General features: G+C 43.6%; 1 protein-coding gene across 1 annotated transcript in view; it reads right to left on the reverse strand.

Annotated features, from left to right (window-relative positions):
- The window catches only part of Cpa6 (carboxypeptidase A6), a 316,273-nt gene extending 290,529 nt beyond the window's left edge, over positions 1-25,744 (reverse strand). The window contains exon 1 of the mRNA XM_048420468.3: positions 25,402-25,744. Coding sequence (XP_048276425.3) covers positions 25,402-25,517 — 116 coding nt within the window. The 5' untranslated portion in view covers positions 25,518-25,744. The remainder of the gene's footprint in view (positions 1-25,401) is intronic.
- Between the last annotated feature and the right edge of the window lie 918 nt (positions 25,745-26,662).

A 26,662-nucleotide genomic window follows, 5' to 3' on the forward strand; every position in this document is an offset into this window, starting at 1 on the left:
AACAATCACATGCCTTTTATTAAGAGTAAAATGCTTCAAAAGTATCATATTAAAAAGAAAAATTTCCCATCATCCCACTCCCAAAAGGTAACCGTTGTTATCCACATGGTATATCTTGTTGCTCTAAAAACTTAACCAAGTCGGGTTGGATATATACCTAGTAATAATAGTTCATCGAGGCAGTAGCCGAATAATGGCCACTTTAAAGATGCTCCTGAAACTTGTGAATATTAGGGAAGATGTGTTAGCTGTGATTAAGGACCTAAGGTGGAACTATTTTGAAGGACATGTGTTAGAAGCTTTATGCATGCCAAGCCAATAATGCTCGACCACTGAGTGCACGCCAGACCAACTTGCAATAGATGTAGACAGAGTGTAAGAGGTGGTTTAAATGCATTCAAAGGTGTACATATCCAAAGAGGCAGATGGAGATGGAACACACAGAGGCCCTTCTGGGTAATCTCTAGTTTCACCATTTCCTCAAACCGTTTAACAACTCCTTAGATACCTTTCAGTTCAACAGAAATATTTGAAATCCTAAGTCTGTCTGGTTGGTATAATTCTAATTATGGGCTCATGCAGAAACTTATATAAATAATCTAAAGTATAATTATGCTTTTCTTTGATATTCGAAAAGTTAAAGAAATTCCAGTGAGAAATGAACTCAAAACATATTCTTCCAGATATTACTTAGAAGCATGGAATTTGCCAGATCTGAGGAATACTTGCTAAGTCTGCTATTGCCTCATTCTCCTGGATGTGAGGTAATATGTTTATGTCCCATTATGGCAAGATATATAATTATTTAATACACACACACTATATATATATATATATATATATATATATATATATATATATATATATATATCCTAAAAGGCATTTTCTGCAGACTGGCAAGTCAGAAAATTTGCTCTTCCAGAGTTTATTTCCCACATTACTACCGAACCCAAGTTCCCTTTTAGAGATGCTCATTATTCAAACACAGGTGGTTGAGGGTTAAAGTCACCCAACCATCTTCTCCTTTGAAGGTGAGGTAGAGGTTGGGGAGGAAGCTTGGTCTAGTTGTCATTCCCCTTTCCAATTTTCCTCATCGTTGTTGGCTGAAAAGAGACTCATGAAGATCATGAAGACAACAGGATTACCTCTAAGTCTAATCAAAACAATAAATCTTTGCTGGGCATTTTCTGTTCATGGAGCCCCATGTAAGGCATATAATATAACTGAAAAGAAAAATGAGCTCCACCCTTAAATGCCTCAAGATGCAAAGTTAGACCAGGAAGGTTGTTGTAGGAGAGAGACGACCCTATGGGTATGTTTGCTCCACAACAGAGACGAAGCTTTAGAAGGAGGGATGGAGAGTAGGGGCCATTCAGACAGGATGCAGAATGAAGGGCTGTGTCCTGAGTGGGCATGGATGAAGTGAATGGTGTGTGGACATGTCATGGTACACACTAACTGGACAGGTATTTGCGTTTCGGAACTTAACTGACATGCAATATTTTACTACTTATGGGGGACTGTGTGATAATTTGATCCATGTATATAACACACAATGATCAAAACAAGGCAATTAGCATTATTTCTTTGTAGTCTCTGAATTTTTCTTCAGGTTCCTTGCAAAAGACAAACATTGTGATCTCTGGTGATCCCACTGTTAGACAACACTAGAACTGCGGAACTGATTCCTATCACATTTGTCTGAAGCTGAACAACAACAACAACAACAGAGTTAAGATGAGAAAAGGAACAGCCGCCGCAGGAAACCAGCTTGCTGAGGACCTTGGATGCCTGACACACGAGTTTGGATTTGATTTTTGAGATGTTACAGACCTCCAAACCATTCGGATGGCAGAGCAGTATACTGGATGTCAGACAAGCACTTTAGGGGGATAGTCTGGTACTGAGCACACAGTGTACTAAAACAGAGAGACACTGGAGCCAGAGGAAAAGCAAATGATTATAGTGTTAGAGGCAAAAATAAGGAGAGAGAGAGAGAGAGAGAGAGAGAGAGAGAGAGAGAGAGAGAGAGAGAGCGCCAAGGGAGGGGCCTATGAAAAGAGTGGTGAGACTTGAGTTGCTAAACCAAGACAGAAAGACAAGGAAGGAGGTATGGATGCTTAGCGACTGGATTCCTTTAAATAGGATGAGAATACGGGAAAGGTAGAGAAAAGGTCATGTGAGGGATACAGGATGAACCATTTTAGAGAAGTTGGCACACAGGCTCCACATGGAAATGCCCAGCAGCCAATTGGACATATGGGGCTGAGGTGAAGGTAAGAAGCCAGGGCTGGAAATGAAGGCTCCGGCATTGTCGTATCACAGGCAACAGTCCGAGCCATGATAGTGATTGGTCTCTCTGAGATGGAGTCCAGGGCTCACAGCTGCTGAGGGACAAACTAAACATCAGGTGGGGCTGGGTAGGAAGATGAGTCCAGTGACAGAGCCAAAGGGGAGAGCTCAGAGAAGCCAGCGGAGTGCCGCGTTCATGTGGAGACTCCCACAGATGTCCAGGAAATAGACAAGTTAAAAGGGAGAACGGGTGAAACCGATAGAACTTTGAGTAATTTTCATCTCTGAGCCAAGTACTTCGAACCTCAACAAAGGTCTCAGTTTAGCTTCTCTGACTTAGGGCCACTGCAGGATTATAGCCATAGGCTAGATTTTCTCCCCCAGTCTGATTGCTCCCTGGCTGTCTCTGTTAGAAAACAAAGCCACTGTGTATATTACCCATGTCATTCAAGAAAGACGAACTTGAGTTGGTTTTTCCATTGCAACCACCCACTGAAAGGTACCAGCTAACACCATTATCAAATATTTACTAATCAACCTATTACGTGACAAGCCCTCTAATGAGAGTCTGAGCAAACATCTTATCCACTTATACGTTCTCTTTTAATATCAAGGACAAGCATGAAAAATGTTTAACTAAATCAAATACAGGCCGAGAAAAGAAGTCATAAATATAACATATGGAGTTAATGGGGCCAAGTGGTTTCTTTTCAAAAGCACACGCTAAGTATGCCGGCTACGCCCACCGGGCTGCATGGTCCCCTCGGACTTTGTTGTATGACATCTGGTGCTTTACTGCCTTAAAGGGGAGGGAGAAATACCACACATGCCATTCACTCTGACTCCAGCTTTCTCTGAAGTTCCCTCTCAATTTGGTCTTACTTTCTCTGTTAGTCGTAACATTCTTTAAGGCATTCCGATATGGACGGTCTGACGTTAATACATTTTTCTTTTACCTTCTAAATAAGTCACATAGCTATTTGTTAGAAAAGAAGTGAAGGGATGAAACAATTAAGATGTGTTTGCCAGCTCTACTTGCAGAGATTTAAAGGATAATACCTTCAAAAGAAAGCTTATCCATCATGTCTGTAGGTTACGGCATAATCTATATGAGGACATGAATAGGGGAGGGACAGGTGACAATCAGCTATCAAGGTTCAAAGTCATACATTTTGTGGCAAGGATGATACGTCACTGTAACAAAAATACCATATATTGGCTTCAAAAAGAAAAAAAAAGAAAAAAATAAACAAAAAAATCCAACTCCATTTTTGCAAACACTTTTGAAACTTACACATCCTGATTGCTGTGTGGGAAGACGTCACACTAATGGGACTTTCCTCTAACAGAGGCTTCTTGCCACCATTGCTTATGTGACCTCTCATAGGTAGCTTGACCTTATTTGACAGACCTCACCCATGGCTCACAGACCATTGTCTATGAGGTTTAGTGGAAACACTGCAGTAGACTCCTGTTTCTAGGAACCAGTTCTGCCCATGCGGTGTATCGGCGAATCAATCCCACACCAGTTATGTTTTAAGGGGTTATTTATTTTGGGGGGTAAAACTTATATATACCATAAACCGTCAGGAAGGGAGCCTAGTCGCTGGAGCAGGAGCCGGGACCAAGCGCCGGAACCAAGAGAGCCTGATCCAGGATCTGTGTCTCTTTTTAAAAGAGAAATATACCATGCCCCAGTGGGCTGGTATTTCAGCGGCTATTGGCTGACAGAGCGGAAGGCGCTCCCCGCCACACTGTGGGCTCGTGCTTCAGCGACTATTGGCTGAGGCAGCGGAAGATACTCCCACAGCAGCGGTGAGTGTCTAGACTGTCTGCGTTTGCTCAGTATGCAGGTTGGTCCTGATGAAGCAGGAACCTTGAGATCAGCTCTCTTCCTTTGGATGTGTTTTGTAAGATAAACCCAGCAATGATTCGGGGCAGCTATGGTTCCTGCTTCCTAAGAGCGGCAGCGCACACTGAATCTTCCTCAGACCAGAAAACGATTGTCCTGAAACCGAGACGTGAACTTACTACCCTGCAAGTTTTGTCTTTAGGGAATGTAAACATTGGAGAGACACTTACATCCTGTGATGTTTTTATCTCAGGGACATTTGGAGCATTTGATTTTTTTTTCCTTCAAAATGGGTTTGAAGAGATTTTAGAAACATAGTGACAGAACTAAGATAGAATTCGAACTAAAACTCAAATTTCCTCTTGCTTAGTCTAGGTCTTAGGAAATACATAATTATATGATAAAATTGTTTGGCATGTTTGTATATCAGATTATCTTATTGTTAAAAGGACAAATTGATGCATTCTTATAAAATATCACTGCCATTATTTCCTTCTGATTACAAACAGAAAAAAAATTCAACACAAATAAGATTCCAAAGAAATTTCCTTATACCGCAAAAGTTAGCATATCTTGAGAACAGGGTCATATGCATTTAATCTTTCCTTTTTATTTTAAATTTTATATCATGCATATTCTTCTAGGTAAATATATGCCCACAATTCATTCCTTGCTAATAGCTTCATAATATTTTATAGTATAGACACATCATAATTTTCCTAATTGGGCTTTTATCGATGGAATTTGTTTTTAATATTTTAAAAAAATCACTATATTCAATACTATAATAAACATTTAGCACACATCATAATTCTTTCAGACAGGTAATTTGCTAATGAGATTTCTCTGCAAGATGAAGTAAAGATCTTAAGAAATCTTTTATATAACTTTACAAAATGCTGTCAGCAACTTCACCCTTCTTCCGGCACCAAGCACAGCCTAACTTACTCCATGCCTTCTCCAACTCTGCCTGTTTACAATCTTCTAAAGTTTTACCAGTTTGATATGCAGAAAAAATAGCAGTCTACTGTAAGTAAAATGTGGCAGGTGGAGAGGAAATACATATCTTCTTCTATAAGAACCCTCTTCTGTTCTTCTGTAAAGTCCTCTCAGATAAAATAAGGTTATGCTGTTTCTGACACCAGGTACATGTGTGTACGTGCACCCACCCACCCACCCACCCACACACACAGACCACAGACATCACAGACACTCCCCCCACACACGGTTTTTATATGGGCATGAATATAAAAAGGGGAAATAATGCAAAAAAATTAAAAAAGAAAATAAAAAATTTAGAACATTTGTGTAGCTTTGAGTAGGGGGGATAGTTCATATTTTTAAGCAAGGTACATCGGAATGTCAGAAAGGAAGGAAATGAAGATTGGTAGATGTAAACTATTAAGTCATTTACTTTGCCTTGCAGAAGTGCTGAAGGAAAAATGGTGAGTGAAAGCAAACTCGTAATATATATAATACACAGATTATTAATATCAGTACTACAATTGCTAAGAAGAGGCAAACGGGAAAAGAAAGAAAAATAAAACAAGTCCCAAATACAAATTCCTTGTTCCTGCCTCCCACTGCCCCTGTTTTACTCCATGGCTTTAGAAGTCCTCTGTGTTGGAATGCAGACCCAGGCCTTGTCGGTATCAGAGTTCTGCAGTCTCAAAGGTGCTGCTTCTTCCTCCACGGCCTGCTCAGATTGATGTTCTTCACATCTGCTTTGACTTGGAGAAACCTTTGGCACTTAGGATATGATCTCCTCCTGCTATGTGCTGCCCTCTGCCAATCTCACACAGCTACTAATCATGCTGTGGTTTTCTGTTGTGTGATATTTTAATTGTATTCCGAGAACAATGCTTACTTGGAGTCAGAGGGCGGAGCTGGCCACTTGCTGATCAGAAATAACCATAGAGGTTTTGGAGGACTGAGGACAGATAGGAGACAGGAAGTAGCAAGGTGGTGTGGAGAGAGGATCTCAGCCCTTTTTGGATGGAGGGATGGAGGAGACAGGAGGTCATTGGTGGATGCTCTGATCTTTCAATCTCTTAACCTGATACCTGACTTCTGATTTTTTTTATTAATAAAAAATAATTAGATAAACTCTGCACCTTCCTTTTGGAATTTCTCTGTACCCTTCCTTTCAACTTGACAGCCAACTCCCAGGAATTCATTGCCTCTTAAAACTAATAGCTTCCATTCAGACTGTTCTGCAGACAAAGTAGAGGGCTCCAAGAAACATGAGGTACACTGGTTTGAAGTGTGCAATAGAAGATCAGGTAAGTTTTTTAAAAATGTGCCTACACAGTCTGCACATCCATCAAATACCTACTTGAATACTGTCCACACGAGTGGAGAGCAAGAGAGACTGAGATACCTCTCTGTTGCTGTGAAGAGACACCATGACCAAGGCAACTCCTATAAAAGAATCATTCAATTGGATGGCTTGCTTGTGTTTTTAGGGGTTTAGTCTATTATCATGGTCGGGAGAATGGTGTCAGGCAGGTGCTGGAACAGTAGCTGAGAGCTACATCCTGATCATTTGGCAGAGAGAGAAAGTAAGGGGGAGGGACAGAGAGAGACACACACACACAGAAAGAGAGACAGAGACAGAGACAGAGATAGACAGACAGTGGACTTGGCATGGGTTTTTGAAACCTCAAAGTGACACACTTCCTTCAACAAGACCACACCTTTTAATCCTTTCAAATAGTGCCACTGCCTAGTGACTGACCATTCAGATATATGAGCATATGCGGCCATTTTTATTCGAAACATCATACATCCTATGAATGTGCTTTGCAAAGTCTAGGGTACTACATGTATGCAAGTGAGGATAAGCTTTGAATTCAGATTTCTCATTAAAACTCCAATTTAAAATCATCACTGGGTAGAAGGGCATCGTGGTCCTCTTGTTCCTTGTTCATCTGAGCCAACATCACTCTCAACAGCTTTCCATTGGTGCATCTGGCAAGCGGCTTTTTATGGGATGCTCTGTCTTAAAGACAACATCCTGACAAGGACCCTTCTGATCTTAGGCTCATCCTCCAAATCTGGTTAACAATTTTCTCACCTTTTAGATGTGAAATGTCTCCCACAGGCTAATGTGTTTGAACACTTGGTCTCCAGTTGGAGCTGTTTTGGAGGATTGTGGAACCCTTGGGGCAGTGATTCCCAACCTATGGACCACAACCTGACAAACCTCCCTCTTTAAAATTACTTCATTTTAATTCATAACAGTAGCAAAAGTCCAGTTATAAAGTAGCAATGGAAATAATTTTATGGTTGGGGTGACCACAGTATGAGGCAGTAAAGGGTTGCAGCATTAGGAAGGCTGAGAACCACGCTTTAGGAGGTAGAGCCTACCAGGAGGAAGCATGTCAATGGGGTAGAAGACCTTGAGCTGTAGAGTCCAGCTCCCCTTCCTAACGTCTGTCTGCTTGCCATCCACTGAGATCAAGCACTCACTGCAGGCTCACATCACCACAAAGTCAAACGTGACCACGCCTTCTCCACATGGTAGCTTGGATCTACTCATACCATGAGCCAAAACCAAACTTTTCTTTCTTCCTCTAAGTTGCTTCTGTTGGGTCTTTTGTTACAGCGATGGAAAAAGGAACCAGTACAATTTTCTCCTGAGTTGTCAGCCCTTTGTCATGTTTCTCCTTTACCATCCCAGAGCTGTAATTAATATCTGCCTCCTAGGCCAGAAAATGAATTCAGTGAAAACATAGGACACCTGTGTTTTTCTATGACGTGTTTAGTGTAGTTTCTAGTACACAGATGATCAACGAACATGTTGAGTATATGATCAATACATATAAGTATATGAAAAATTTCTTGTTTATTTCATCTCTATTTTAAGAGCCTGGGATTATTTGCTCCTTGTCTTTGTTCCCTGTATGAAACTGAGTCACAATACCAAGGTCTTGTCTTTGTCTTTCTTGTTCCTAGGACTTTATGTTCCTCTTCTATAAGACAATTGGGATATACTGAGGCTCAATAAAAAAATGATAAGTTAATATAGAGGCATGATATCCTGCTACTGGTTAACTTAGTGGAGTTTAGGGATTATCGTCATCTCCATTTTCTTTCTTTTTTCATTTACGTGTGTACATGTTCATAAATATACGTGTGGGTATATGTCTGTGTGTGTGATATGTACAGTGGCCAGAGATTAAGCTCAGATCTCTTCCTCATCTGCTTTTTTAAAGACAGTGTTTATAACCTTTCCCTGGTATTTGTTTAGTCAGCCAGGCTTCCTCGATCTGAGCCCCATGGATCCTCTTTTGTCCACCACCCCAGGGCTGGGATTATAGGCAGACACCACCACACCTAGATTATCATCACTCCATACACAGGTCATCCTACAACACCAAATCATCTCACCACACCCAGATTGGCCTGTCCCACCCAGATTGCCACACCACACCCAGAATTATCACCCCATCACATGCAGATTAGCCTACTACATCAGGCTGTCCTGACAGACCAGATTAGGCCACCACACCAGATTAACTACTTTACCACACCAGGTTAGCCCACCACACCCAGATGACTTTACCACACCCAGACTGTTAGGGGTATCCTGAGGAACAAATTCAGGTCATCGTTCTTGGGCAACTCGAGCTTTTCTAACTGAACTGCTTCCTCAATCCCATTCTTTCTGTTTCCAGGGAACCATGACTGAAGTTTATGAACACTCCCAATCTCCACCATTTTTGGTTGTTTTTATAGACAGGGTTTTTCTGTGTATCTTTGAAACCTGTCCTGGAACTTGCTGTGAAGACCAGGCTAACCTAGAACTCACAGTGATCTGCCTGTTTCTGCCTCCCAAATGCTGGGCATAAAGGTGTGTGCCACCACTGCCCAGTTCTTGACATTTATTTTTAAGTGGCCTACATATTTTACTTATTGTGCCAAACACGTGAAAGTCAGGGTGAGATAAAATAAATGCACACATACAGTGTTTTTTTGGTCATTGTACTTTGGAAATCACCTTTTCGTAGAGACAATGGATTGTCTAGAGTTAAATTGCAAATAATCAAAGTAAGAGAAAATATATTTTACTTTTCAACATTCTTTAACTCAAAGAAATAAGAAAAGGAATTTGTAATTGATCTCTAAGTGATTTCCTTTAGGTTTTCAGGTTGTGATTGTTGGATTAGGGATAGAATAAAATAGCCACTGACTATAGATAATACCAAACCAAAGCGTGAGAATAGCAAACTAGTAAAGAGTCAGATGAAAATTAAGATGAGAGACTTTATCAGACTACAGAATAAAAATAGAAATTGTGTTCAGACAAACTTCTCCCCTCCATCCATACCCACAGAAGCAGGAACAAAATGGTCCTCAACTCATTTTATAGAAATCAAAGGACATTCAGCCTGTACCATGTTCCAATGATCACTATTACTGCAATTTTAAAAAGAAATTGATAGTGCGTGACGCTTCTGGCAAGCGTTTCTCCTCCCTTTCTTCTTCAAATGCAATGGACTAGCTCAGACTGGGAAAAATATCTGTTATGGGGGAATATATGTATAAGCGTAATGGGTTGGTTTTTCCGAGCAGTCATCTCAAATGCTTCCTTTCCCTCGCTCCTAAACAGAAATCTAAATACAGATTGAAGAGTGCCGCTGTCTTGAGACCACTGAAAGCTGTCATTTGAAAACCATCTCCTTAAACACACGTATCAGCATGATGCGGCTGCTTTTGGCATCACTCTGAGCTGAGGGGTTCTACGCCCTGCTTCCTCATCTCCGGATCTCCCCAGTGTATAAGTGACATCCACTGAGCCAGCCGCTTTGGTGATTTAATGTGCTGCTAGCGCACCAGCAATCTCATTGGTGGTAAGGAATAACAAAGGGCCTGCTCATTTCTCTTTTCAGTCATTAGTGCGGCACAGACCTCTCTGTTATTAAATACACCGACTCCTGATTCTTACCTGCAAAGCTCCTAGGATGCCTTTGGCACAGGACACTACAGAAGGTAAAAAAAAAAAAAAAAAAGAAAGAAATTGCCTTAGGCCTTTATTCAGTCTGAGAATTTATACATGCTTGAAATTATTTTTTCTTTGATGATAGAAAATTTTCATACTTCACATAGAGCAATTACCAAGTTTGAAAAAAAAAAGTATAGAGATGACAAAACCTGTAATAAAATCACCTAGCCATAAAAGCAAAAATATAAAAAAAAAAAACCCTTAAAATATTTGAACTTTCAGGCCAGGTATAGTGGCAATACTATATGTAAAAGTAAATTACTGTGGAACAAGAATGGCTAATGCGACCCTCGTGCTCATTCTCTCTCTGTCTTATATCCTGACCATTAGTAGTCGCTTGTAGACGTTTACAGCGGGCACAACAGATTCCACTACACCTACTGCAATTGACCTTTGCCTTGTTATTGAACATAAGTTACGACCAAGGCTCTGACAGAGTGCGTAACTTGGTGATAAACATCTTTCTACTCACTCTAAATATTTGTCCACATTTCAGATAATGCCCCGAGAAAAGCACCTCACAAATAAAACTACAGAGAATATTAATACGGAAAGTAGCTTGTGTTCGCTAAGTTTATCTGTGCCTTCTTCTGCCTGTCCTAAGCACTTAGCACATATAAACTCAGTCAACAGTGTTCACGTTTACTGAGAGAAAAACTGAGGCGCGGAGGGGTCAGCTCCCTCCCATGTCGCTTTGGCAGTAAGTAGGAGAGCTGGGGCACAAAGCCAGGCACTCTGAGGGTGTTCCTCTAAGCTGATGACATGACCCTGAGACAGATCGTGGACATGGGGTTTGGAAGAGTCAAGCTGCCTGTTTGAAGTCTGAATATTACAAAGATGCTCAGGACGGGTAAGTGACTCATGAGAGTAGCAGCCAGCCAGTGGCAGAGCAGGAACTGAGCACACTGGGCTTCCCCTCTGTAGCCAGAGGCGCAAAGCCTGGTTCTGTGTTGGCATCACCTGGGAAGCGTGAAAAGTGTAGGTCTCTGGTTCTGTTACGTCTTTCTGAAGTTCCATCCGTCAGTGTTATTGACACAGTGCCCAGACTTCATTTGCACACCTAACCTTGAGAGGTGCTAGCAGTACGCTCTGTCAAGTCGATAGATCTTTGCTACTTTAGTGAAAAAAAGAATCTGCATATAAGCTGCTAGCCAGAGGAAATGGGCTCATGATTCAAAATTAACAGCTATATTAGTGAAACACCTGAAACTGTTGTAGTTTTAGGTTCTAAAACATATATCTTGGTGATCCGTTGTAGCTCAACGATAGCAAGGAGAGGGATGACAGGTATTTATTTGTTCGTCTTGGGAGAGCTTGGGTTTGAGAAGATAAGAGGAGGGCCCTTCTCTCAAAGGGGACTCAGTATGGTTAGGAAAAATCAACAGATGATCGCCACAGAAAGTGATGAGTGCTTTTGTGCAGCATTCTGGGAGACTGGGAGGAAGCTAAGTGATGTTCTGACAGAGTTATGAGAGAAAGATGAGCACACAAGGCCTGGCTAAATTATTAAATGGGTGTCTCTGTATCCTTTGCTTGGAGGCAGGTAAAACACATAAATAATACTGGTGTTCTACACGGGAGAGGAGATGGAAATTGCCGCTTAGATCGCCTAGGCCTGTCAGCTGCCTTTGCTTATGGTAATGGCAGGTAAGGAGAGTTACAACACTTAGGATGCACTAGTCTCACGTGCTAAAATGCAGCCATGTGTCAGTTAAGCAGGTGTGACATTAAATCATTGGCCATTGGTCCTCTGCTCCGCATTCAGTCTCTTGTCTCCTCCACCCTCTCCTCCCAATAGGTCTTCCTCACCGGAGCCAGCCGGCTCTATGAGCAGTCTGGATAGCCACAACCACTGTCATGAGAAGCACGCTGAGCATCCAACAGGAATTCACCTCAGTCCCAGGCCTCTGAACCACATGAGCAACTTTCTCTTTAACTGGATCTTCTGGGTTTTGATCCTAAGCTTATTTTAAGGAAACTCTGCCTGTACTTTCAGAACAATCCTAATTCCGTGAAACCTGAAGCTAATTGAGGGATCTGATTCGGGGAGCAGAATGTAGAACTGCAAGCAAGTTTTCTCCTTCCTGAATTGGGGCATCAAAAGAAATAGGAAAAGATGAATAAATTTTAGGCAAAATTTTGAAGGGTTTTAAAAAAGACTTTTGGTTAATAAGAATTAGTTTTGAAATAATAAAAGACAGGATCCTTGAAATGAGTTCACTGAGCAGAGGTCTATGAAAATATACATATTCTTTAGATGATAAAATAACATGTATTTCTCTAAATTGGTAAAAGGCAATTTAAGCCATGTATGGTCTTAATGTTTCTAATCCCAGCAGTCTGGAGGCTGAGGCAGGAGGACTGGAAATAAAAGGCCAGCTTTGGCTACATATTAAAACGTCATCTCAATAAAGTCAAATCAGAGAATGAGTATGATCAAATTATATTAGATAGATACCTACAAATATCATAATAGAATACATTATTATTTATAATTAACATATGCTGATAAAAATATAATTAGAAGCCAAATCAAACCAAAGGAAACAAAAGCAGTGGTTAGCAAACATGTCGGTCAGAGGGTACTGTCTTGGCACAAGCCAGGGAAGAGTGGTTTTGATTCCGAGATCTCCTGGAAACAGTGCTACTCATAGCAATCGTATGAGCTTCAGGGCTTGACAAAATACCTAAGACCAAATATGGATGAGAGAATAAGGCCCCAAAGACACAGGGAAGACCCAGTGACAGGAAGGTGAGTAAGCGCCACACCCGTGCTCAGAGAGGTATCAACTCTGGGTCCCCCTCATTCCTCTGAGGCCACTGCACCAAGTGCTTTGGGTCCCCCTCATTCCTCTGCAGCAGAGGCCACTGCAACAAGTGCTTTCAAGTTCTCACGGCTGCTTATCCACAGAAGCTCATTTGGTAGTGTCCACAATTTGATTCCAAGTTTGTTTCTTTCCCTATCTCATGTCCACTTTTTCCTCCCTTCCTCCCTCCTCTCTCTCTCCCATCCATCCATCCATCCATCCATCCATCCATCCACCCACCTATCCAGCCATCCATCCGTCCATCCATCCACCCACCTATCCATCCATCCATCCACCCACCTATCCATCCATCCATCCACCCACCTATCCATCCATCCATCCATCCATCCATTCATACATACATACATACATACATCCACCCACCCACCTATCCATCCATCCATCCATCCATCCACCCACCTATCCATACATACATACATACATCCGTCCACCCACCTATCCATCCATCCATCCATCCATCCATCCATCCATCCATCCATCCATCGATCCATCCATCCATCCATACAAACATACATACATCCACCCACTCACCTATCCATCCATCCATCCATCCATCCATCCATCCATCCATCCATCCATCCATCCACTCATCCATCCACCCATCCATCCATCCATCTCAGTTTTCACTGAACATGCCAAATACCCCTTTGGGTACTGTGGGAATGCAGATTAACAAAAGATACAGTATCTCATGCCCACTTGCTTCTCACCTAATAGAACCTAGAGCACAACCACACAGGGATGCACCCATAGTACAGCGGTATACAGAAGAGAGAAGATGCTGTGGGCTTTTAGGTGGGAACAATCAGAGCTGATGAGTGACATCAGAGACTCGGCTGATGGGGGACAAAGTGTTTGAACAGGATCATAAATGGTGGCTAGGTGTAGATGGTTGGGGGCTGATTTGAAGTGTGCTGTAGGGAACATGACAGAGAGGGATAGAGCTGCATGTGGTTCTGGGCAGTTCACACAGATAAAAGGGAAGGAGGTGACGACCTCGTGACAGCAGTGACAACAAAGAATGAGGGACATTGCTCCCCTCAGTGGAAGCTCCTGCCTTGGACCCCACTGTCCTCATTTCTGGTTCTCTCCAGGGTTTCCCAAACCTTATCATAATCACAGCCTGGGCTGTTTAAGGTGCAGGTTGCTGGGCCCCACTCCCAGCACTCCTTGCTGGGGAGAAGGTTTCCAGACTGGGAACTTCCCTTTCTAACACGTTCCCAGGTGATGCTGCTGACTGACAAGGACACTGTTCAAGGTCCTGCACAGGGAATCTCAGCTCGACAGTTTCTTATATCTAGAAACTTCTGTCTTTGGCAGTATTGCTCCTGGTCACCTTCTTTATTCCTCACATCGACTCTCCTGACAGTCTTTACCCCCCTTCTGCACTTTATCTCTCTCCACAGCCCTTATCAGAACTCAACACCATGCTTTATTAATTTTCAATCATCCTTTTAGAATGTAAATCCCCCACGAGACTTTGTTTCATTCACAAGTACCTGAAGCAGGGCTCTTTTTTAGTATCTCGGATTTGGTCTAAGACTCCTGGACCTTAAATCAACTTGTAATGTGCAGGCTATCAGCAATGCTGACAGAAAGAATGAGAGCTGCCTTGGAAGGAAGAGAAGCGACAAGAAGCCTTTAGAGCTTGCAGCAGGAAGCATGGGAGTGAGGTGACACAGGGCAGATGCTGTGGACCTCCATCTTGTCAGTCAAGAGCATCCACTGACCTAATACACTGACATTCTCATTCCTTGTTTATATGTGTGCCCTCCTTGCTGCCTCCCTCCCCGACGCCCTCCCTTTCTTTCCCTTTATTAATAAAAGTTAGGGGCCAGAAATGGAAAAACCTAAGTTAATTTCCATTGTCTGGGTATGTGAGCGGGCATTTCCAGATGTTTAACCGAGTAAGGAGGACCCACTGGAAGTGTGCCTGGCACTGACCTCTGGAATGGGATTCTAGACTGTATAGAATGGATAAAGGGAAGAAAGCGAGCACACAGCACTGCCCTGCCTCTGATATTGCTGGGGACATCGTGTGGCCAGCTTCCTTAGCTGCCACATCCATGCTGTCACTGCCAGAATATGTTATAACCTCAAACTGGAGCCAAACCAAACCTTTTGTTCCTTAAGCTGCTTCTGTTACGTATTTTGTTATAACAACAAGAAAAGTAACTACCGTAGAAGTACGATACTGGGAAGGGTGGGAGTAACTGGAGACATTTAGAGTGGATATGTGGATAACACGCTATCAACAAACCAGGCCTTTATGGGCAAAGAAAAAACATTCTCATTTTAGCGGAAAAGCCACAATGCACAAAAGTTCCCAGGTGTTTTTAAATTTGCAATGAGATTCATTTCCTAATTGTTACTCGTTGTCATCTCTCTATACTTTATAGAGGTCTGAGAACTTAGGAGAATTGGGTTCTCCCACATCCTTTTCTTTTCTTACCCATAAGCTAAGTGCTTAGACACTAGCTGATAAAATATTTCATCAGCGCTAAAGAACCAGCTATCCTGGCAGGGCTCAAAAGCCTCCAGCCTCCAGGATGTTTAGGGATTTTGACACGAGATGTGCTGTTATCACATCATCAGACATCCCACACGGTCATGATGAGTAGGATAAAGCCATATTTTACAATATGTAAAACCATAAGGAACTCAATAGACACTTACCTGAATCATACATCAGTCGGACAACATGCAGAAATCCTGAAAGGCAAGTAGGTCAAACGGAAATGCGATCGAGGTCACACAGGCAAAAGGCTAAAGATTCCATGTGTGCAAACATTAACCAGGTTTGTATCTGGGATAAATGTGTGGCACTCTGAAAGTCTCCTCTCTTCACAGACAATCTAAGTCTATAGTAACTTAGAAATCCAGGGTGGGGGCATGTCGAGAAATCAAGAGGAGAGACAAACCACAGAGAGCGTGTTATGACCCAAGGAAAGATCATTTTCCTTTGATTTGATTACTTGTTCATATGTTACCCCTTCCCTCCAGCCCTTTCTCCCTCCTTCCCTCTATTCTTCTGCCTAGACGGTTGCATTAAAACATAAGGCCCCTGGAAATAGAAACGGCCACACACTCTCTCTGCGAGGCAGAAACAGACTCACTGAAGATCTTCACCTCACACGTGTGGAGGAATGTTGGCCCGTGTGTGATCAGCAGTCAGTGTCCGGAAGGAGGCGGGGTGAAGGTGGGGAGGTTGGAAACGGACTAGAAGGCATTTTCGGTTCTTCCTAAGAAAAAAGCCAAGATGTCCAAAGACTTTTACTTAATGCCTCAGAAAGGTAGAAGGGCATGCAGTCAGTCTTGTAAACAGATGCGCTGCATAAGAGCTGAGCATTTCCAGTTAGTTATTAGCACACCATATAATAGAACACCTTGCAGTGTGTATTGACTTACAAAGGACTATGCCATTTCCTCCTATGGGAGAGAAAGAGAAATTAGCTGTTGTCTTCTCCTTTCCTTTCTCGCACTGCTATTATGTTTTTAGGTTTTCTGTTTTTCATTTCAGAGCCTCCAGAAACTGCTCTAACACAGATCTACGAACATTGTGTGTGTGTGTGTGTGTGTGTGCTTTCAATTCCAGGTGTTTCACCAGAAGAGAGAAATTCTACTTAGATGGTTCAATTAAGGTTATTTAATAACAGACCATTAATGGGAGCATGATAGGAGTGGACTGTCGAGGGGTGCTGAAGCACCCAAATATGGGTGGTCCCTTGGTCTGAGGAACAAACAAATTACACCCTAGATGCCAGAGATAGCTGGATGCTGGCAGGGAGCTCCCAGCAAGTGATGTTTATAGAAGACCCAGCTACTATCAGAATGTTGCACTAAACGAAGCCAGAAATGAGAGGCAGGAAAGAAACACCCTGTCTTTTCTCTCTTCTTGCCTCCCTAGCCTGAAGGAGAAATGAGCCAGACATAAGGCTGAGAGGTCTTTCTCCCAGACACAGGGAAAAGAAAGACAGAGGATGGGTGGGGACTGGAGGCTACTGATGCTCTTGTTTGACTTTCATTGTCACCTCACACAGGCGTATTAAACACATCCTTATCCATCTGAGAAGATGCCACAGACACAGTGATAGGTTACGGGTAGTGTTGTTTGTCACGTGAAGTTACATGAACCACTCAGAAGAAATTCATGGGCTGGAGATGGTTTTAGTATGAACTATCATCTTTACCGTCACTGGTGATCCTTCTAAAGGATTCGGCTCATTTCCCCCAGGAACATCCAGAACCCAAATCCTTGCTCCTTTATTCGGGTCTCTGTTCATTCTGCTGTTGTGGAGTAGGACACCACCCCCTAATTTGTAGAGAAAGTATTCTGTCTCATGGAGGTCCCAGTCCGTCACTTTCTCTCTGCCTCTTCTTCACCTACCGCTCTCATTCTTCATACCTCCCGGCATGAGACAAGAGCATACTGTACCTTCTTTAAATTAAAACAGAACAGCAAAGCTCTCCTTCTGTGTGAGGTTTCAATTCCTTATCCCTGTGACCGCCTTCCATTCAGGGATAAGCTACACTCAGTGCTAATTTTTCACCTTCCATCCAGTCTTCAATGCACTCCGGTTTCTCAGTCATCCTTTGGCCAAAGGTATCTTTGATAACATCACACCTGATTTCCTTTATGGCAACCAGCAGGTACCAGCCGGTAATAACTGAAGTAACTGGCCTCTCTTTCTTTTTAATATTCATTTCCTTTAAACACATTTTCTGCATTTCTTACTTTCTATTAGTTTCTTCTCTGACATTTCCCCTGGTATTTGGCTGTCTTCTCTTTTTATGTCAATGCACTCTTTCTGGGAGTTCTACCTGATGTTTAGAAATTCTTTTTGCATATCATTTAGTACAGTTTATGTCTTAGTATCTCTGTGTCTCTCTGTGTGTTTCTGTCTCTCTGTACGTGTCTGTGTATATGGTTGTCTCTCTCTCTCTGTGTCTGTCTGTCTCCCCCTCTGCATGTGTATCTGTCTCTCTCCATCTCTCTGTCTCTCTCTGTCTCTGACACTTTCCCTCTCTCTGTCTCTCTCTGTCTTTTTCTACATCTCTCTCCATCTTTCTTTCTCCCCATCTCTCTGTCTCTATCTATGTGTATCTCTGTCTCTGTCTCCCTCTAATTTCAGACCCATGTATCCAACTGGGCTTAAAATGGGTATCTTTAGTTGCACACATCTGAAAAAAATGTTTATGTTCTCTGTAATGATTTTGGTTCATTTATACAATCCTGAGTGTGAATCATTTATCTTTCTTTTATCTATCTAATTACTTAATTATAACAGTTCTACGTCTTGAATGGATCTTTAACTGGCCCCCATCTCTTTCTGTGTGTAACTGCAGCAACCTCACGCTATAATATTACTACTCAGTTGTCTTGTGGAGAACCAACCTGACTTTTTTATCTTCGCTTCTCAGGGAGTCCATAGAGAACTTCCTTTTAAAACTTTGTCTGAATTCCCTGAAAATATATTAGTATTCTTTGACTTTAGGTGAGACTAGAATTGCGAGCAACAGATGACAAAACACGTTACTCTCATACCTTCATCTTCAGCGAGAGAAGCAATATAACTCTGATTATCTAGACCTCACTGAGCTTTCCCTGAGCTCTCTGAAATGAAGTAGCCCCTGTGCCTCGAAAGCCTTCCTCAATTTTCTACTGTGGGCTTTGTTTTTCTTTTATGACAGAGACAAGGCCATACCTTCCAGTACCAACGATTTAAAAGGAAAAGGCAACAAACCTCATACACTCAATAATCCACTCAAATTTCTGTTTGCCTTTCGAGAAATATCTCACAGTTGAGAACCAACTTTGACCCGCTCTCCATCCTTCAGTCTGGATTAGGTGACCCTCTCGTGCACTCGCCAGGCACAAATAATTTTCTCTGTGGGATGGGGACTCTAATTCCTTGTTTACCTGCTTGAGTTACTCGTTATGTAGCGTACACGAACTGCTCTTTCATCTCCGTGGTCTGAGACTGGCAACAGGCAGACACCTTACAAATATTTACAGAAATGAAATATTCCCTCCTTAAAGATCCTCCAGCCTTGCCAAAACATATGACTTCCTTCCCAGCAATTCAAGGAGGTAGGAAGGATTCCGATGACTTCTAGAGCCACCGAACACTATAGTATCAACTGTGAGGAACGCTGAGAGCTCACTGACCTGGGTTTTAGTCTAATCTCTCCCTAGCTCTGCGGTGCTCCATTTTCACATAGGAAGATTGGGCTATGTTTTTTTTTTTTCCTGTCTCCTTTTGTTCTGACATTCTATGACTTGGAAAGAGCATTTGTAAAATAAAACTATGTATTTTCAATCAACTTAAAGTGTGAAACTCTGCATTTAGAGAACCAAGTTGAAGGGAGACTGGGCTGTGGTCATGGGGTGTCAGTGAGACCACTGGAAACTCGCCAGTGTCCCTCGGCAAGCGTTTCCAGCTCTGGACACCAGGTAATGACAATGCTTCACAACCTTGCTTGTACCTAAACCATCTTCCCAATGCTCATTGATAGCGGGCCGAGGTCAAACTTCTCTTCTGACCTTTGGCCTTCCTTTCCGCTCTCCTATTGGCTGAACTTGATAGGAATGCTTCCTTTCAGGACCATATTTGGGAGTTAGGTGTTGATCAGGTCCAAGCTGCAGCACCTTGGGGGCCTGGACTTCTGTCACAGCCGACTAACCAGAGCTGTTCTGAAGTTTTTTGTTTTTTTTATAAAAGTTTATTAATTTATAAAAGTTTCCATTTCTGCCCCTCCTCCCAACACCCTCCCACTCCCCCCACTCCCTCTCCTCCTCCCTCTCCATCCCTAAGAGCAGTCAGGGTTTCCTGCCCTGTGGGAAGTTCAAGTTCCTCCCGCCTCCCTCCAGGTCCAGGAAGGTGAGCATCCAAACAGACTGGATCCCAAAAATCCAGTATATGCAGAGGAAACAAGTCCCAGTGTCATTGTCAATGGCTTTTCAGAAAGACCCCGAGCCAGCCACATTCAGAGAATCTGGTTGGATCACGTGCTTGTTCAGTCCCAGTCCAACTGGCCTTGGTGAACTCTCATTAGATCAGTCCCCTTGTATCAGTGGGTGAACGCACTCCTCATGGTCCTGCCTTTCTTGTTCATGTTCTCCCTCCTTCTGCTCCTCATTTAGCCCTTGGGGGCTCAGTCCAGTGCTCCAGTGTGGGTCTCTGTCTCAATCTCCATCCATCAACGGGTGAAGGTTCCCTCTGGTGTTGCCTTCTTTGCTAACGTTCTCTTTCCTTCTGCTTCTCCTTTGGACCTAGGGAGTTAAGTCCAGTGTTCCAATGTGGGTCTCTGTCTCTATCTCCACCCATCGCCAGATGAAAGTTCGTATTCACTCATATGTGGAGTCTAGCCATAATTAAAGGTCTTTGAGCCTATTATTCGTGATCCTAGAGAAGCTAAATAAGAAGGTGAACCTGAAGAAAATCATGTAGTTATCCTCCTGGAGATTGGAAGTAGACAAGAGTGCCAGGCAACCTCGGGTGCATGGGGGAGGGATTGTTGGAAGGGGAGAGGGTTAGAGAGAAGGCAGTAGGGGAGGAATGGGGAAAGCTCGGGGGATTGGGATGGGGGGAGGGAGAAAGGATGGTTATGGGATCAGGGAAGTATATTTCTCAACTAAGGGAGTCATTTTAGGGTTTACAAGAGACTTGATTATAAAGGGGACCCCAGGTCCAAGGAGAGATCCCCAGATTGTTCTCTGGACAGAGGAGAGGGTGCCTGAACCGGCCTTGGCCCATAACCATACTGATGAATATTTTGCATATCACCATAGAATGTTCTGAAGTTTTATATGAGTGAAACATGAATTTAGTTAGGTTATTAAGGATAGGGGATCTTTGCTATAGCAACAAGAAACCAAACAAAAGCAAGGCAACCCAATAATATACTAAAAATAGACATTAAAAGAAAATGTTTTATCCTTTAAAAATATTGAAAAAAGGCAAAGATGGTTATTTTGTTGAAGGAACTACTTAGAAGTTTATTTCGTTATGCAATGAAATAGATTTTAGAGCAGTTTTAGCAGCAGCCAGCCCATACTCCTGTAACTTTCTCTTTTGCAGTCCGTTTTACCATGAAAAAGCAGATGCCTCTGGCAGAACGGAATGCCATGGACTCAGCAGAGCAAATTCTAACCTGGGAGACTAGTAACCTACTGATCGATCACAATGAAGTCTCTAAAAAGCAAGTCACCAAGATGACTTCCATTTTCTCCACCACACTTCCACGCCCTCCTCTTTAATTCTGTGTGGAGACGGAGAAGTATCGCCGGTATGTTTGTGGCCAGTAGAAACTGTGATGTGATGAAGCATTAGCAGCCTTTGCTGCCTTTTCAAGAGATGAGGGGATTATAGGTCATTGCCATCACCGGAAGACATCCTGGTGCCATAAGATAAAGACTCCATTACCAGACTGGGCTCTTAGGAGAACGTGGCTCAGGAGTAGTGGAAACATTCCTCTTTCCACTAACAGGGTATGCTGAGAGAGAGCCTGGTCTCATAGCCTGCCTGTGAGTTCAGTTCACAACAGTGCTTCTCAACCTTCCTAACGCAGATACCCTTTAATACAGTTCCGTCATGCTGTGGTGACCCACAACCATAAAATTGTTTTCATTGCTACTTCATAAATGTAATTTTGCTATTGTTATAAGCTGTAAGGAAAATCTGATATGCAGGCTCTCTGATAGGGGACTGCTGTGTGGGCCACAACTCCCAGGCTGAGAACCGCTGGTTCAGAAGCATAGAGAGCTACAGCCTGTGCATCTTTAGAAAGCAAAGCACGAAGCCCTAACACGCAGTATACGGCAGTGAGGAAAGCCTTTGCTATACGAGTTGATAAACACTCAGCTCTTCAGGGCCCTGCTTAGAGCCAGCACAAGGAGAACTAAGAATACTCTACCATTAGCAGAGGGAAAGAGTAAAGGAGCTTCCAGAAGGGACTGGGGGACTGGGGGACTGGTTCAAAATCAACAATATGACTGACTTGCCACATGTGCTTTCGAATGTCCCAGACACACAGCCGGCACATTTCTGTCATCTGGGAGCCGGGAGCACTGCTCTGTGCCTTAGGCTTCTGGTCTGCCTGCTTTGGTGGCTAGAAGCCTGCAGAGCTACTCCACTTCTTTGGTTAGAGGTGGGTGGGTCTTAGGGAACAGGAAGAGTAGAACAGAGGCAGACTCATTATAGATGCCTTGAGAGCCAGGCAGAGAAATCTGAATTTGACCAAGGTAGCACCAGGGAGCCAAAGTTGACCTTTGAGCAAAAGAATAACAGACATGTCATTTTAGTAAGATCATCAGTATGAGAAAGGACTAGAGACACATCACTTAGGAGGAGCTTACTCCAGATTGAGGCAAACTGGTTCTGAAGTAAGTGGGAGTCATTCCCAGGGACAAAAAGGAACAAATGATGCGCTTTTCACTGAAATGGGATAATCACAGACAAATTTGTTCTTTGGAAATGAAATGAGAAGGTAGTTGCGAGAAATGCAAGTGACCCCATTAAAGCAGCCAATGGCGTAAGAACAAAAGTGTCCCACACATGAGATACTATCCATGGGAACTCTTCTCTGACACAAAGAGGGCATTGTCAAATAATACGTCAGAACAGGAGGTACAACTGGGACTGTCCTGGCCATGCTGACCAGTTTTAGAAAAGCGGAGACTTCGAAGTCTTCTCTGATTGAAAAGGTTCAACCACCATCGCAGAAGGAACTCTCAGATTCATGACATCCTGCACTTGGGTCCTAGGCTTCACTGTTGCAGATCATTGTCTGCCCTAACCTCGCAGGACAGCAAATCGCTAGGTCCTTCCACGAAAACAAGGCGAAGGGAAAGAAGACAAGACCGAGCGGCATTGCCGGTTTACCGAGTGCCCCTTGATTACCCCGGGAATGTCTGACTGGGCGTTGCTAGCCCCTGCGGTCCTAAACTAGCGGTGCAGTGGTGGAGTAATAGTGTTGGAAATCAAATTGTTGTTCTCACCTGTCTTTTTAAGCCTCCCTCGTGGCTGTATGATCTGATACAGTTACCGAAAACAGGACTCAGTCTCTGTCTTCAGATTCCCCCCGTGGGCTTGTAGCTTCCCCAACTCATTTTAAAACTTATTTCCCGAGACACTTCTAGGCAGCCTCTATTACACACATTGGCTGTGTTCTACTGTTGTTTGTATAGAGAGGAGCCGATGATGTTCGTTAGCAGCTCTGAAGGGCACGCTGTTTTCCCTGAACATTTCTATTCATGCTCAGGGTCCTTCCTGCAGGTGACAGTCATGTTGTGCTGCGTTTGGGCAAGACCTGCCAAATTTCTATACCAGAATGCAAAGAATAAGGTTGACCCATAATTATTAACAGGAAAATCAGCAAAACCTATGAAGGGATAACAATGGGGCAGCTTACAATCACGCTATAAATAGGCAGACAAAGGCAATGCTGGATGGTATTTTACCATTTTCCTACCAAGTTCTTGATCCCTAAAGAGCTAAACATGCAGAGTGGTTCCTAAGTAAACAAAGCAAAACCTTCTCAAATCTGAGTAGCATTTGTCCTTGGTAATGAGAGAATGACTTCTGTCTCTTGAAGGCGAGCTAAATTTTCAATGGTAAACATCTCAGAAGTAGTTCTGATTTTCAAGAGGCCTGAGGCTTCCATTATGATGGACAGGTAGTGAGCAATCCTTCAGCTTCTCATTTTTTTTTCCTTCCAGCTTTCAGGTATCTGGTAATTTATACATCCGGGACTATCTTATTATGTTGCAGCGTAAGAGAAATGGCCATTGCTACCTTCAGTGCACAGCAGGAGAGGAGGCAGGACTGTTGCCCCCAGGAGTGGCTCCATTTGCTAGAACATTCTCCTGCCCCCAGTGGTGCTCGGGGGAGGATACACACCTGCTCGGCTGAAGCAGGCCTGGTGACTTATTATTGATGAGTGCTTTGCCCTGGAGTAATTATGAACAGGGCTATGGCTGAGTGGAGGGGTGAGCGCCTGTATCACTCGAAGCACATGTAAATTGGTGATATATATTTATCGTCTGGTCTGACATCAGCCAAAGGGTCAGATTAGCTCCTCCACCAGAGGGAGGAGTGTGGTTGCCGGTGGTGGATCATTAGCAGGGACTTCTTTGCCCGCATCTCTAATGAGTGTTGTGTGCGCCAGACAAACTACAGGATTTAAAGCCTGGGCCTTCCTGAGCAGGAGACTAGAAAGAACCCCTTGGATGTAACTGCCCTTCTGTGCCCCAGGGAAAAATAATCACAGGTGGGAAATTTGAAGGTTATATTCCCACCTCTATCTCACCAAATGTCTCCCCCATCCCTCATTCTCCGCAATTAGGGACATGCTTGTGAATGTCTCCGTGTAAATCCTGTATTTGGAAGACCACTAAATAAAAGCCGAGTCCAGGTCCCTGGACAGAGAAAGGGGAGCACAGTTCACCGTTCTGTACTCCAGGCTCTCACAGACTCCACACACTATTCCGAAAAAAGAGCAACTGCTCTTTGGGAGGCTAAACTCTCTTGACCGGAGACAACTGAGGGGTACAGTTTAGAGAGAGGGACACGACTGCCCCTCTTCAGCTTTAAGCAACGGAACTAGAAGATGGTTTCTCTCTGAAATGCCAGCATTCTATAACTTCCAGATTCCAAGAACAGCCTTCTGCAAATCTGAGCCAAACACACGCTGTCTGTACCTCAGCAAGCCTTGAGGATCGTAAGAATGTGCACAGCGGCACACGTCTCCAGTCCCTGCTCTGTGCTTCCCCAAGATCGCCATCTCAGACGCAGCTAACCTTTCCAGAGGAGAAAGCCACTCTCTTCTCATCTCTCCTTCTTAAAAATACCAGCGATTTTACACTTGACTACTTTTATTCTGCCTTTTTTATTTTAAAAAAAATCTGCTTATTTTGTGTTGAATTATTTGAGCTGTCCAGATCTGAAATAACTAACAGTCACTCTGGAATAGTTTTAAAAACCATATTTTGTTCTTAAATCAGTCACAGGTGAATCTTAGCCCACTGCAGGTACGCACAATTCTAAAGGAGACTGCTTAATTTTCGGGTCATACTTCACGTGGTACAACAGTATCCTTTACGCTGAGCATCAACCAAGGCAGATGCTGCAGATCCTGGCCACCGCACCCCAGGACACTTTCGCATTCAATTTCGAGGCCACAGCTGGGGCTGGGACACTCGAAACAGTATCTAGGCAGACTCTTGCCTACCGGGCTTTCTCAGTCCGCTGAACCGAAATGCTGGATGCTGTCTATACGTTTTATAGGGGCGGGGAACTATTGAAAGCCTTCAGAGTCGCACAGAAACCACAAACAACAACAAAACGGTGAGGCACGGTGAGAGCTAAAGAAACCACCAAACAAATCAAAGCCTTGCAGGACAGAAAGTTGCCTCCACTTACCCAGCATAGCGGTTGTCATAAGGGTGACAGTACCCCGGCAGCAGAATCTTCAAAAGGAGCCAGCAAAGAGGCAGAGGAGCAGCTGTGTGGCTGCTGGGCTTCCCGAGGAACTTCATACCTTTGCAATGAGGGGAGTTGAAAGTTGCTTAACAGCGGTCTCCAAAGAAAGAGGCCGGTAGGTGGGTTACAACAGCCCCTGTTCACTGGCAAACTGTCTGGAAAGGGGGTGGGCGAGAGAGCTTGGGAATGAGCAAATGTGACACTTTAGGCAACCAGGGAGAAGGGAAGCTGGGTCTTGGGAGGAGACGCAGCCCAGCCCAGCCCAGCCCGGGAGCAGGCGCTGATCCTAAATCAGGCTCTCCTGCAGGGGCTGGGCCTCCCTGAGCTGACTCACAGGCGCCTTTACAGGGTGCTACAGCCTGTGGGGAACCCTTCTCTGGTTTTCATGTGTCTGTTTGCCTGTTGGAGATCACTAAGTCTTTTGTACAACCTTTCTTCCTCTGCTACTTTTATAGCTGGCAGAGAACATTCCACGCTTAATGTCTTGCTCTGCCACAACAAATTTCCACACGGGTTTCCCAGATTGAAAGCCACAGTGAAGGGTTACAGTGAGCACGCGTGCAGGAAGAGGCTTAGGCACCTGGATGGAAGTAGCTGGCTTCATTCTGGCTTATAGCTGTACCTGGGGCAACGAGAGACTTTTTTCATCGGGCTGCAAGAAGCTCTCCGCATTCATTCTGCACCGGCAGAGCCCAGATCTGTGGCTATGGTACAGTTTCTCAAAGGACTAGGAGGCCTCCCGGGGCTGTATGACATCGGCTGCACATTTGGAACCATTTAGAGAGGCTGAACATTTCAATCAAAACCCCGAAGGATAGGATCTGTCACTGAGAAAGCTTCTCCTTAGCTAGGGAGATGGCTCGATGAAGGAAGTGCCTCCTGGGTAGGCACAAGGACTTAGGTCCAGCTCTCCAACATCTGTGCAGAGGCCATTCCCCAGGGTACTAGTCTGTAATCCCAGTGTTGAGAGGCATGGGTGGAGACAGGTGCAGCTGGCGAGTGTTTCTGCACAGAACAGCGAGCTCCTTCAGTGTTTCCAACGTCCAAACATCCAGAGGATGTTTCTAGAGCAGGGATTTTCAAACTTTTTTTTTTTTTTAAGTTTTTTGGAGACAGGATTTCGCTGTATAGCTCTGGCTGTCTCGGAACTCACTTTGTAGACCAGGCTGGCCTTGAACTCACAAAGATCTGCTTGTCTCTG

Source organism: Myodes glareolus, chromosome 16 (genome assembly GCF_982192425.1).
Source record: "Myodes glareolus chromosome 16, mMyoGla1.1, whole genome shotgun sequence".
Lineage (NCBI taxonomy): Eukaryota > Metazoa > Chordata > Mammalia > Rodentia > Cricetidae > Myodes > Myodes glareolus.